General features: G+C 43.1%; 1 protein-coding gene across 3 annotated transcripts in view; it reads right to left on the bottom strand.

Moving 5' to 3' along the window:
* Positions 1-12,870, bottom strand: part of tbc1d16 (TBC1 domain family, member 16) — a 35,219-nt gene that overhangs the window by 20,381 nt on the left and 1,968 nt on the right. For 2 of the 3 annotated variants that reach the window (XM_052503750.1, XM_052503749.1), the window contains exons 2-4: positions 9,037-9,243; positions 7,847-8,009; positions 6,172-6,492 (exon numbers count right to left, since the gene is read on the bottom strand). In XM_052503750.1, the coding sequence (XP_052359710.1) occupies positions 6,172-6,492; positions 7,847-8,009; positions 9,037-9,211 (659 nt within the window). In that variant the 5' untranslated portion in view covers positions 9,212-9,243. Of the gene's footprint in view, positions 1-6,171; positions 6,493-7,846; positions 8,010-9,036; positions 9,244-12,678; positions 12,845-12,870 lie in introns of those variants that run through there. The other variant, XM_052503751.1, reaches the window with a different exon arrangement.

Here is a 12,870-nt window from a genome sequence, read left to right as displayed (position 1 = left end):
GGGTGCAACTCAATATTAGGAAGGTGTTCTTAATGTTTAGTACACTCAGTATATGTCAACAGCATGTTTTGATGGAAAGCTGTTTTAATGGCATGTCCCTCGTCAGGGGAGCTACAGCTACAAGCTCCCCACCTACGTGATGCTCTACCCTAGGGACAGAGCTCTGGCGTCACCCTGAGAACCAGAGCCTGGAGCTTAACCCCAATGGTCCCTAAACTCAATGAATAATGTGGCTGTTGAGCAAGTAGAAGAGACTACACTTCTTGGTGTTCTATTAGATTGTAAACTGTCAAGGGCAAAGCATATTGATTGCATTGTTGTAAAGATGGGGAAAGGTCTGTCTGTGATAAAGAGATGCTCAGATTTTTTTTTTTTACATCACATGCAACCAAACAGTTGTCCAGTCAGGTGCGGCAAAACAAATACCTAGAAAAGCTGCAGCACAGAACAGAGCAGCACGTCTGGCCCTCAAATGCACATGGAGGGTCAATGTCAATAACATGCATATCAGCCACTCCTGGCTCAGAGTGGACGAGAGATTGACTGAATCACTGTCGATCGTTGTAAGAAATATTGATGTGTTGAAAGTACCAAGTTGTCTTTTCAGCCAGTTATCACAGCTCAAAAACCCAGTCCCTAAGTAAGAACAGAGACTGGGAAAATGACTACATGGTAACTCAGGCAAGAAATATGAAACACCTCAAGGAACAACGCAGACTGTGAAGAGACACACACAAACAGTTTTCTTTAGATGTTTTAAATGTAGCTTTACATTTGTGTTCTTATCTATTAGTGTTCTGCATGTTGTCATGTTCTATGTTGTGTGGCTGCTGCTTTTTCAACAGCTAATGGGGATCTGAATGAAATACACAAATACGCAACAATTTCAACGATTTTACTGAATTACAGTTCATAAGAGGAAATCAGTAAATTGAAACTAATTCATTAGGCCCTAATCAATGGATTTCACATTACTGGGACTACAGAAATGCAACCGTTGGTCACAGATACCTTAAAGAAAATGTAGGGCCGTGGATCAGTATACCAGTCAGTATCTGGTGTGACCACCATTTGCTTCATGCAGAGCGACACATCTTCATACATAGAGTTGATCAGGCTGTTGAATGTGGCCTGTGGAACTGTCCAACTACTCTTCAATGGCTGTGCGAAGTTGATGGATATTGACAATAACTGGAACACGCTGTAGTACGCGTATATCCAGAGCATCCCAAACATGCTCAATGGGTGACATGTCTGGTGAGTATGCAGACCATCGAGGAACTGGAACATTTTCAGCTTCTAGGAATTGTGTATAGATCCTTGCGACACGGGGCAGTGCATTATCATGATGAAACATGAGGTGATGGTGGCAGATGAATGGCACGGCAATGGGCCTCAGGATCTCGTCATAGTATCTCTGTGCATTCAAACTTGCCATCGATAAAATGTAATTGTGTTTGTTCATAGCTTATGTCTGTGCATACCATAACCTCACCACGAGACACTCGGTTTCACAACATTGACATCAGCAAACCACTCGCCCACACAACGCCATCTGACCGTTAGAGTTGAAACTGGCATTAATCCATGAAGAGCACACTTCTCCAGCGTACCAGTGGCCATCGAAGGTGAGAATTTGTCCCCTGAAGTTGGTGAACAGCAGTCTGGTCAAGCCCCTGGTGAGAACGACCAGCACGCAGATGAGCTTCCCTGAGAATGTTTCTGACAGTTGTACAGAAGTTATTTGGTTGTGCAAATCCACAGTTTCATCAGCTGTCTGAGTGGCTGGTCTCAGACGATCCCGCAGGTGAAGAAGCCAGATGTGGAGATCCTGGGCTGGCGTGGTTACATGTGGTCTGTGATTGTGAAGCCAGTTGGGCTCTGCCAAATTCTCTAAAACAATGTTGGAGGCGGCTTATGGTAGAGAAATAAACATTAAATTATCTAGCAACAGCTCTGGTGGACATTCCTGCAGTCAGCATGCCAATTGCATGCTCCCTCAAAACATCTGTGGAGTTGTGTTTTGTGAAGAAGAAAAAATGTCCCCATCATAAGGTGCACCTGTGTAATGATCATGCTATTTAATCAGCATCTTGATATGCCACACCTGTCAGGTGGATGGATTATCTTGACAAAGGAGAAATGCTCACTAACAGGGATGTAAGCAAATTTGTGCACAAAATTTGAGAGAAATAAGCTTTTTGTTCATATTGAACATTTCTGAGATCTTATATTTCAGCTCATGAAACAGGGGACCAACACATGACATGTTTTTATACTCAACAAAAATATAAACAACATCTAATCAAAACTCTGGGGAGGGCAGGGAAAGGAGGAGAGCTAAAAATAGGTTTTATGTTGTTATATAAATATATTATTGTACATTTGCATGGAAATTCACTATGATTTAATTACCTATGTTTAGGATTCTAACAATTGTACAGGGCAGCAAAATACTTTTGAGATACATTAAGAATTTAAAAGTTTTAAAGATAAAGAAAACAAATAGCAATTTTGTCCTACAGAGACGCACTACATTCAGTGGTTTAGAATACTGTACTGGAGCCATATATAGTTGAAGACTGAAGTTTACATACACCTTAGCCTAATAGATTTAAACTCAGTTTCACAATTCCTGACATTTCATCCTAGTAAAAATTCTCTGTCTTAGGTCAGTTAGGATCTTGTTTATTTCAGCTTGTATTTCTTTCATCACACTCCCAGTGGGTCAGAAGTTTACATACATTCAATTAGTATTTGGTAGCATTGCCTTTAAATTGTTTAACTTGGGTCAACGTTTCGGGTAGCCTTCCACAAGCTTCACAATAAGTTGGGTGAATTTTGGCCCATTCCTACTGACAGAGCTGTTGTAACGGAGTCAGGTTTGTAGGCCTCCTTGCTCGCACACGCTTTTCCAGTTCTGCCCACAAATTTTCTATAGCATTGAGGTCAGGGCTTTGTGATGGCCACTCCAATACCTTGACTTTGTTGTCCTTAAGCCATTTTGCCACAACTTTGGAAGTATGATTGGGGTCGTTGTCCATTTGGAAGACCCATTTGCGACCAAAGCTTTAACTTCCTGACTGATGTCTTGAGATGTTGCTTCAATATATCCACATATTTTTCCTTTCTCATGATGACATCTATTTTGTGAAGTGCATCAGTCCCTCCTGCTGCAATGCACCCCAACAACATGATGCTGCCACCCCAGTGCTTCACGGTTGGGATGGTGTTCTTCTATTTTTGTTTCATCAGACCAGAGGACATTTCTCCAAAAAGTACAATCTTTGTCACCATGTTCAGTTGCAAACCGTAGTCTGGCTTTCTTATGGTGGTTTTAGAGCAGTGGCTTCTTTCTTGCTGAGCGGCCTTTCAAGTTATGTCGATATAGGACTCGTTTTACTGTGGATATAGATACTTTTGTACCGGTTTCCTCCAGCATCTTCACAAGGTCCTTTGCTGTTGTTCTGGGATTGATTTGCACTTTTGGGACCAAAGTACTTTCATCTCAAGGAGACAGAATGCGTCTCCTTCCTGAGCGGTATGACGGCTGCGTGGTCCCAAGGTATTTATACTTGCGTACTATTGTTTGTACAGATGAACGTGGTACCTTCAGGCGTTTGGAAATTGCTCCCAATGATGAACCAGACTTGTGGAGCTCTACCATTTTTTTCTGAGGTCTTGGCTGATTTCTTTTGATTTTCCCATGATGTCAAGCAAAGAGGCACTGAGTTTGAAGGTAGGCCTTGAAATAAATCCACAGGTACACCTCTAATTGACTCAAATTATGCCAATTAGCCTATCAGAAGCTTCTAAAGCCATGACATTTTTTGGAAATTTCCAAGCTGTTTGAAGGCACAGTCAATTTAGTGTATGTAAACTTCTGACCCACTGGAATTATAAGTTAAATAATATGTCTGTAAATAATTGTTGGGAAAATTACTTGTGTCAAGCACAAAGTAGATATCCTAACCGACTTGCCAAAACTATAGTTCGTTAACAAGAAATTTGTGGAGTGGTTGAAAAACGAGTTTTAATGGCTCCAATTTAAGTGTTTGTAAACTTCCGACTTCAACTGTAGATGCTGTACTGGAGCCATATAGATGCTGTACTGGAGCCACTAATAGCTTAACCATATAGATGAGTTTCAAAAGTGTGAAACAATAACAGCATTGGGAACACGTATGCATGCATGCACACACACAAAGCTACAATACAGTCTCTCCCACACAACAACATAATGTACTCTCTCGCTTTCTTATACACTCCCTCTTCCCACTCACTTTCTTGCACACAGATTATTTGTCTCTGCATGATTCCTAGTGACATGTTTCCAGTCCCAGGCCCCTTAACAGTGTCAATTAAAGCTGAGAGCTGTGCTGTTCCAGAGGGGTTGGCTGCTGCCTGTAGGCCCCGACCAGACCACTCTCCATTCCTCTAATCCACCCAGTTGACACACAGCCCAGTACAACAACCCCAGGAGCAGGGAGGAATCAAAGAGAGTTTCACACAGACCCAGGGAGGGAGAGGGAGTGAAGAGGGGAGAGGAAGTACAGGGAGAAGAAAATGGAGATTGAGTTAAAGAGAAACATTAGTGAAGGATAAAGAGGGAGAAAGAGAGAGCGAGCGAGAGAACGAGTGAAAGAAAAAGAGAGAGAGAGAGAGCGAGAGAGAGGAAGAAAAGGTTAGAGGCAGTGCAAGAGAAAGCTGCCAAGTCACACACTAACTGCACTTACAGTGTTAAATGGACAAACACACACTTCAAACTCCCTCATCCTGGGCTGTGTTTCTGGCCAAATACCTCTGTGTGGAAACGACCTCTGAGGGATGTATAAAGGAGAATGGCCATAAGGTCAGTACAGCAACATGATAGTGGTTTAGTCCAGATGGTTTAGTTGGTTGGAGCAGAGTGTTGGTAGAATTCCTGCATGGACCACATACTGAATGTGTGTGCTAACTGCTAACTCCTAACTGATAACTAATCTGCTTTAATTGAATCGATTTAGCGAAGGACAATGTGTGTGTTTTGGCCCATGTTGCCAATAAGAACCTTGTAACCTTGTAATTGTCTGCTTTAACAGCCCGTTCTCTCCTACAGTGACACATCCAGCCTTGGGAGGCAGTAATAGTTAACAACAAATTCTCATTTACAGACTTGCCTAGTTAAATAAAGGTTTAATTTTAAAAAATGCTGTGTGGAAGTGTGAACCTCCCCCAATGACAGTAAGAGTACACTTATCCCCTTCTCGGTGGCTCCACCTTGTGGTAGGTTTGGCCTATTACAACTACCTTGATCTGGTGAGAAATTCAGTCTTGCGAGGTGAGAAACTGGCATCTGGAGTGTAGGTTCAACATGATTCAAGGTTATAGCCTTTAAACACGGACGACGGCTGCTCTCTCTCTCTTTTTAAAACTCTTTTATAAAGTGGTGGGGAAACGATCAAATCGCCAGTTACCTAAAATATCCATAGGATATTTATGCAAATGGTTGCAGGTTCTTGTTGGCATTCAGGCAGTCAGTTTCAAATATGTATTTAACAAGTTGGATGCTTCTCCACCCAAATAATTGGAAAAGCATTTCTGTCATGTGCTTATATGCTTAAACTATTTCAATGTCTCCACTGCGAGATAAGACACCAATATTCAGCGTCTGAACTGACAGAGACTGGATTCTATACATACATAAATGATAAGTCCCATGGAAACTACAGCTCCATTTGTGCTCTGCATATCAATAAGTAACTCGCATAGATGATTCACACAAAATCCAACTGATAATAACTCCACCAAAACACCCCATTCGTATCCATGTCCCATTCGTATCCATGTCCCATTCGTATCCATGTCCCATTCGTATCCATGTCCCATTCGTATCCATGTCCCATTCGTATCCATGTCCCATTCGTATCCATGTCCCATTCATATCCATGTCCCATTCGTATCCATGTCTAACACAAGTCACAAACAAAATACGTGCACACAACAGACCTGCATTCAAATACTGAAATCTTTGAAATACTTTTAGTATTTGCATTAGCCTGACCTTTTCTATTGATTTAATGACAACATGCAAACTCAAAGCCCTGATAAAGTATTTGAAATGATTTAAATTACAATATGAACCAAGGTCTGTATTATCCACACACATAAGCCCATCCCCTCCCAGCTCACCTGCTCTCGTTGTCCAGGAACACAGAGCCGCTGCTCTCAAAGAGGGACTCGCTGACGGGCGACAGACAGAAGGGTGAGGAGAAGGTGTCTGAGTCCGAGCCCATGGTGCTGTCCCTGCTCACCTCGTCAGCCGACAGCTCACAGGACCCCTCGTCCCCCTCATCCGTCCCAGACTGGGACTGCTGTTGCTGGGGAGGAGGGGGCTCTATGCTGGCCTCCAGACCCAGGGCCCCTCCAATCCCAGTTCCATTCCCAATCCTCTCCTCCTCCTCCTCCCGGTCCTCATCTTCCTCCTGGGCGGGAGGGTGTCGGGAGTGGGGCCTGCAGGTAGGGTTAACATTAGTGTTACAGTAAAATGATTTTTCAGAGGATAAAATTCGACCAGATGGAAATTAAGCACCATCCTGAAACAGAGTTCACCTATATTACAAAAGTTCAGGCTCAGTTGTCAGGATACAAGCAGTTATCACAATAAAACCTGTTACCGCAATACAGGCAGTTAACACAATAAAACCTGTTACCGCGATACAAGCAGTTATCACAATAAAACCTGTTACCGCGATACAAGCAGTTATCACAATAAAACCTGTTACCGCAATACAGGCAGTTATACAATAAAACCTGTTACAGTTATCACAATAAAACCTGTTACCGCGATACAAGCAGTTATCACAATAAAACCTGTTACCGCGATACAAGCAGTTATCACAATAAAACCTGTTACCGCGATACAGGCAGTTATCACAATAAAACCTGTTACCGCAGGCAGTTATCACAATAAAACCTGTTACCGCAGTTATCACAATAAAACCTGTTACCGCAATACAGGCAGTTATCACAATAAAACCTGTTACCGCAATACAGGCAGTTATCACAATAAAACCTGTTACCGCGATACAGGCAGTTATCACAATAAAACCTGTTACCGCAATACAGGCAGTTATCACAATAAAACCTGTTACCGCAATACAGGCAGTTATCACAATAAAACCTGTTACCGCAATACAGGCAGTTATCACAATAAAACCTGTTACCGCGATACAAGCAGTTATCACAATAAAACCTGTTACCGCGATACAAGCAGTTATCACAATAAAACCTGTTACCGCGATACAAGCAGTTATCACAATAAAACCTGTTACCGCGATACAGGCAGTTATCACAATAAAACCTGTTACCGTTATCACAATAAAACCTACAAGCCGTTATCACAATAAAACCTGTTACCGCGATACAAGCAGTTATCACAATAAAACCTGTTACCGCGATACAGGCAGTTATCACAATAAAACCTGTTACCGCAATACAGGCAGTTATCACAATAAAACCTGTTACCGCGATACAAGCAGTTATCACAATAAAACCTGTTACCGCGATACAGGCAGTTATCACAATAAAACCTGTTACCGCGATACAGGCAGTTATCACAATAAAACCTGTTACCGCAATACAGGCAGTTATCACAATAAAACCTGTTACCGCGATACAGGCAGTTATCACAATAAAACCTGTTACCGCGATACAGGCAGTTATCACAATAAAACCTGTTACCGCGATACAGGCAGTTATCACAATAAAACCTGTTACCGCGATACAAGCCGTTTTCACGATAACACCCGTTATTGCAATATCACCTGCTACAGAAGTCCATTACGTTCCCCTCCCCCCACTCTACCTGCGGGGCCTGCGCCGAGCGTTCCTGCGGACAGGTGAGCTCTCTGGGGTGATGTAACGCAGGGCCTCCTCGTCCTGTCTCTGGATGCGGGAGTTGGGAACCCAGGTGAGGATCAGAGTGGTTCCCAGGCTCTCATCCTTCTCCATGTGCACACACAGGTACCCTGAGGAGAGAAGGGAGTCATGAGAGAGATGGAGAAACATGGCCACAAACACACAGGAACACAGACACGTGGACAACAACACACACACGAGAACACACACTCACCCTGATGAAATCATATCAGAGGAGGATTGGAGACAGGTTGAGAAAGAAAGGACACACAAGAAAACACAAGCACCGAAGTCACCTGAGAAGATCACACTAAGAGAAAAGGATCCCAGAACCAAGTCACTTCTCCTCAGGACAAACCTTCTTCCCATGAACCACAAGTCAGATAGATAGATATACCAAATCTGGAGTCAATCTGACTTCTGGTTCATGGGAAAAATATTTTGGCCTGAGAACTATAATAGATTAGACATCTATAACCTTAATAAGTTGATACACAAATATACTGTCCATAGCTAACATACCATACCATGATGGAAGAGGTGGCAAAGTAGTGGCATACTGTACATGGAAACATTACGAGGTATGACACAAAACAAGTGAGACAAAGAGGAAGTAACCTGAAAAGAAATAAGGAGATCTGACTCATGAACAAACAAGGAAATGCAGAGGCGAGAGACAATGAACCATGAACTCTCACCTCAGAGATATGAGACTATCTGTACATGGTGGAAAGAGAGAGAGACACTATAGGACACACTGGGAAGAGAAGAACAGCAGAGGAATAGGTGAACGCTATAGTCATAGCTGGGGCCTGTTCAGGAGGATGTAATGTTACAGAACATTCAGATATGAAATGTATGGTGTAGAACAAATATGATTGTCAGGTAGAAAAGGTCATCGTGTTAGTGCTATTCATTATATTTCTGTGATGTTCAGAATAGTTCAGCTCACTGAATACACCCCAGGGTTGTATGTACTAGGCACCAAATGCAAGAAAACAGACTGAAACAGGAAGGGACTGCCTGAACTTGTCCGATAAGAAATGCTTTTCTCCGTTGCAAAGACGTTCGTTACGGTGTGCCCTAATGAATAGGACCCTTATGTAGGGGACTCTTAGACAGCTATATACACTGTACCTGGGTGGTGTTCGGGCAGGCCCGGGAGGGGCTCGGCAGGGTGCACACACACATTGTTCTTGGAGAAGATGATCTCCCCGTCCAAGCCGTTCCGCGAACCCGCCGACCCTGGGTTAAAGGTCAGGAGGTCCGAGGCCTTGGAGGAGGCGCGTCGCAAGAGCCGACCGAGAGACATCTACACCGACACCAGGACTCTGCGCCCATCCTCTGGGGTGGGGGGAGGAGGAAAGGTGAGAGAGGGGGACAGGGATGGAGAGAGACAGGATCAGGTCAGAATGGAGGACATGGGGCACTAGTGTTTTACAGTATGACATTTACCTATTCAAATTAACAAATCATATATAGAGTGCCTTCAGAAAGTATTCAGACCCCTTGACTTTTTCTCCATTTTGTTACAGCCTTATTCTAAAATGTATTAAATAGTTTTTTCCCCTCATCTATACACATTACCCCATAATGACAAAGCAAAAACAGGTTTTTATAAAGCTAATTTATTAAAAATAAAAACTGAAATATCACATTTATATATTCTTCATTTTCCTTTAAGGTTGTGCGTATCGTTGTGAATTGTTAGATATTACTGCACTGTTGGAGCTAGGAACACAAGCATTTCGCTACATCCGCAATAACATCTGCTAACATGTGTATGTGACAAATACAATTTGATTTACATAAGTGTTCAGAACCTTTATGAAGTACTTTGTTGAAGCACCTTTGGCAGCGATTACAGCCTCGATTCTTCTTGGGTTTGACGCTACAAGCTTGACACACCTATATTTGGGGAGATTCTCCCATGCGTGGTTTTGGCTGTACGCTTAAGGTAGTTGTCCTGTTGGATGGTGAACCCTTGCCCCAGTTGGAGGTCCTGAGCAGGTTTTCATCAAGGATCTCTGTGTACTTTGCTCCGTTCATCTTTCCCTCGTTCCAAACTAGTCTCCCAGTCCCTGCCACTGAAAAACATCACCACAGCATGATTCTGCCACCACCATGCGTCACCGTAGGGATGGTGCCAAGTTCAGCCAAAGAGTTCAATCTTGGTTTCATCAGACCAGAGAATCTAGATTTTTTTGTATGAAAAGAAACAAAATAGAGCTAAGCACAGGCAAGATCCTAGAGGAAAACCTGGTTCAGTCTGCTTTCCAACAGACACTGGGAGACAAATTACCTTTTCAGCAGGACAATATCCTAAAACACAAGGTCAAATATACAATGGAGTTGCTCAAATCTACTTCAAAATCTATGGCAAGAATTGAAAATGGCTGTCTAGAAATGATCAACAAACCAACTTGACAGAGCTTGAAGAATTTTTTAAAAGAATAATGTGCAAATATTGTACAATCCGGGTGTGCAAAGATCTTAAAATGTCATAACATTTCTAAAAACATGCTCTCACATTGTCATTATTATTGTGTGTCATTATTATTGTGTGTAGATGGGTGTGAAAAATATTATTTGATTCATTTTTAATTCAGGCTATAACAACATAAATCGAGGGCTGTGAATAGTTTCTGAAGGCAACGTATATAATCATACATGGCAAAGCTAACTATTTTACAGTTTGAGCTTTCATTTAAAGGCAGTGACAGACATTTGTACTCAAGTTACACTGTGATGTTTGTAATGTTTGTATAGTATTAGTGTGTTCTTACCCCGACAAGTCAACCCTGCCATGCAACAAAACCTCACAGTTAGTGTTTTCCTATGCCAAGTCAACTATCTTGACTCACACACTTGGCTCTGTTAGTGTAGCCATGTGTGTGCAAGTGTGTCCCCCACCTTGAATAAACACACACACACACACACACACACACACACACACACACACACACACACACACACACACACACACACACACAACTGTCAATCATTCTATGTGAAATCCTAGTCTGTTATTAGGAGTTAACAGATGTCAGCATCTATGCCTATTCTCAACATGTCACACAACTGTGCACTATGACTGCTCTCACATGCCAGACTCATAGCTTTCACAGCAGCTGATGAGACTACACTATGACTAGTCTCACGTGCCAGACTCACAGCTTTCACAGCAGCTGATGAGAGACTACACTATGACTAGTCTCACGTGCCAGACTCACAGCTTTCACAGCAGCTGATGAGAGACTACACTATGACTAGTCTCACGTGCCAGACTCATAGCTTTCACAGCAGCTGATGAGAGACTACACTATGACTAGTCTCACGTGCCAGACTCATAGCTTTCACAGCAGCTGATGAGAGACTACACTATGACTAGTCTCACGTGCCAGACTCATAGCTTTCACAGCAGCTGATGAGAGACTACACTATGACTAGTCTCACGTGCCAGACTCATAGCTTTCACAGCAGCTGATGAGAGACTACACTATGACTAGTCTCACGTGCCAGACTCATAGCTTTCACAGCAGCTGATGAGAGACTACACTATGACTAGTCTCACGTGCCAGACTCACAGCTTTCACAGCAGCTGATGAGAGACTACACTATGACTAGTATCACGTGCCAGACTCACAGCTTTCACAGCAGCTGATGAAATAGACTACACTAGGACTGTAAACAAAATCATTTTGCTGTTCACTCCAGTAAACCTTTCTGCTATGACTGGAATTGGCCACTAGCGCTCCTGGCATATCAGTGTTAGTCCATACTGTATAAGTTCCTCTGAGCGACCCCCATACTGTATAAGTTCCTCTGAGCGACCCCCATACTGTGTAAGTTCCTCTGTGCGACCCCCATACTGTATAAGTTCCTCTGTGCGACCCTATGATAATGTAGCCTAGTTCCCCATCACTACAGTCTATGACATCGAACACATTCCCAGTGCCCCACTACTCCTGAATGTGTGGAATGTTCCCTCCTTTTCCTCTGCCTGAGAACCCGGAGTCATGACCTGTGACCCAAATGGCACCCTATCCCCTATATGGTGCACTACTTTAGTCCAGAGCCCTATGTGCCGAGGTAGAAAGTACTGTGCTACATAGAGAATAGAGTGCCATTTGGGAGGTAGCCATGTTTACCTCCTCTGATTAACTCTATGCCGCACGACTTCCTGTTAACAGGGCTTCAGGGTGAAGTTTCTCCTCGGTAAAGATCTAGGATCAGCTTCCCCTCTCCCAATTCTAACAATTTGTGGGGGAAATGCAAAACTGACAAGATCAGAATCTAGGGGTAACTTCACCCTACTGGCTTATCAGGACTCGGACAGGAAGTCTTCTACCCCGGAATCCGGGCAAGGCCAGTGAGTATGTACTCTAGCCTGGTCCCAGATATGTTTGTGCCATCTTGCCAACTGCTATGGTCTTTGGACTGACAATGATCATAGGAGTTGGCAGGACAGCACAAACAGACCGGGTACCAGGCTCGGGAGAGTGAGTGAGGTACTCATTTGGCCGGGTAACACTTTACAATGATTAAGTTTCTCTCTTAGAATACTGCATGTCCACACTATTCTTCAGAACGACAACCATCCTAAAACCACTCTGACCATAGCGCTGAGCAGCTCACATGAACATTTGCATGGTAACTGCTTACAGAACAAAGCCAATCCATTGAATTAACTTTCAAATGAGCAGTAGTAAACCAGGCTGAACTCACTATACCAGGTGTTCAGTGTCAACTATACCCCCCTGGACCTTCCATCCATACCTCAGCAGATTAAAGCTACATTTCATAGTCCATTCTCCTCCTTCTGGTCACCCCAGACAACAGCTACCCCTAACCAGTTGATAGACAGTGGAGATCTCCACCAAAACAGGGAAGTTAGAGGTTATTTGGTGGTAAAAACAACAGCTATAACCAGTTCTCTGTGTGTATCCATAGCCGGAGGTTATTCTGGTC

Source organism: Oncorhynchus keta, unplaced genomic scaffold (assembly GCF_023373465.1).
Source record: "Oncorhynchus keta strain PuntledgeMale-10-30-2019 unplaced genomic scaffold, Oket_V2 Un_contig_17873_pilon_pilon, whole genome shotgun sequence".
NCBI classification, from domain to species: domain Eukaryota; kingdom Metazoa; phylum Chordata; class Actinopteri; order Salmoniformes; family Salmonidae; genus Oncorhynchus; species Oncorhynchus keta.
Note: the sequence above shows the minus strand (reverse complement) of the source record. Positions and strands in the feature narration are given on the sequence as shown.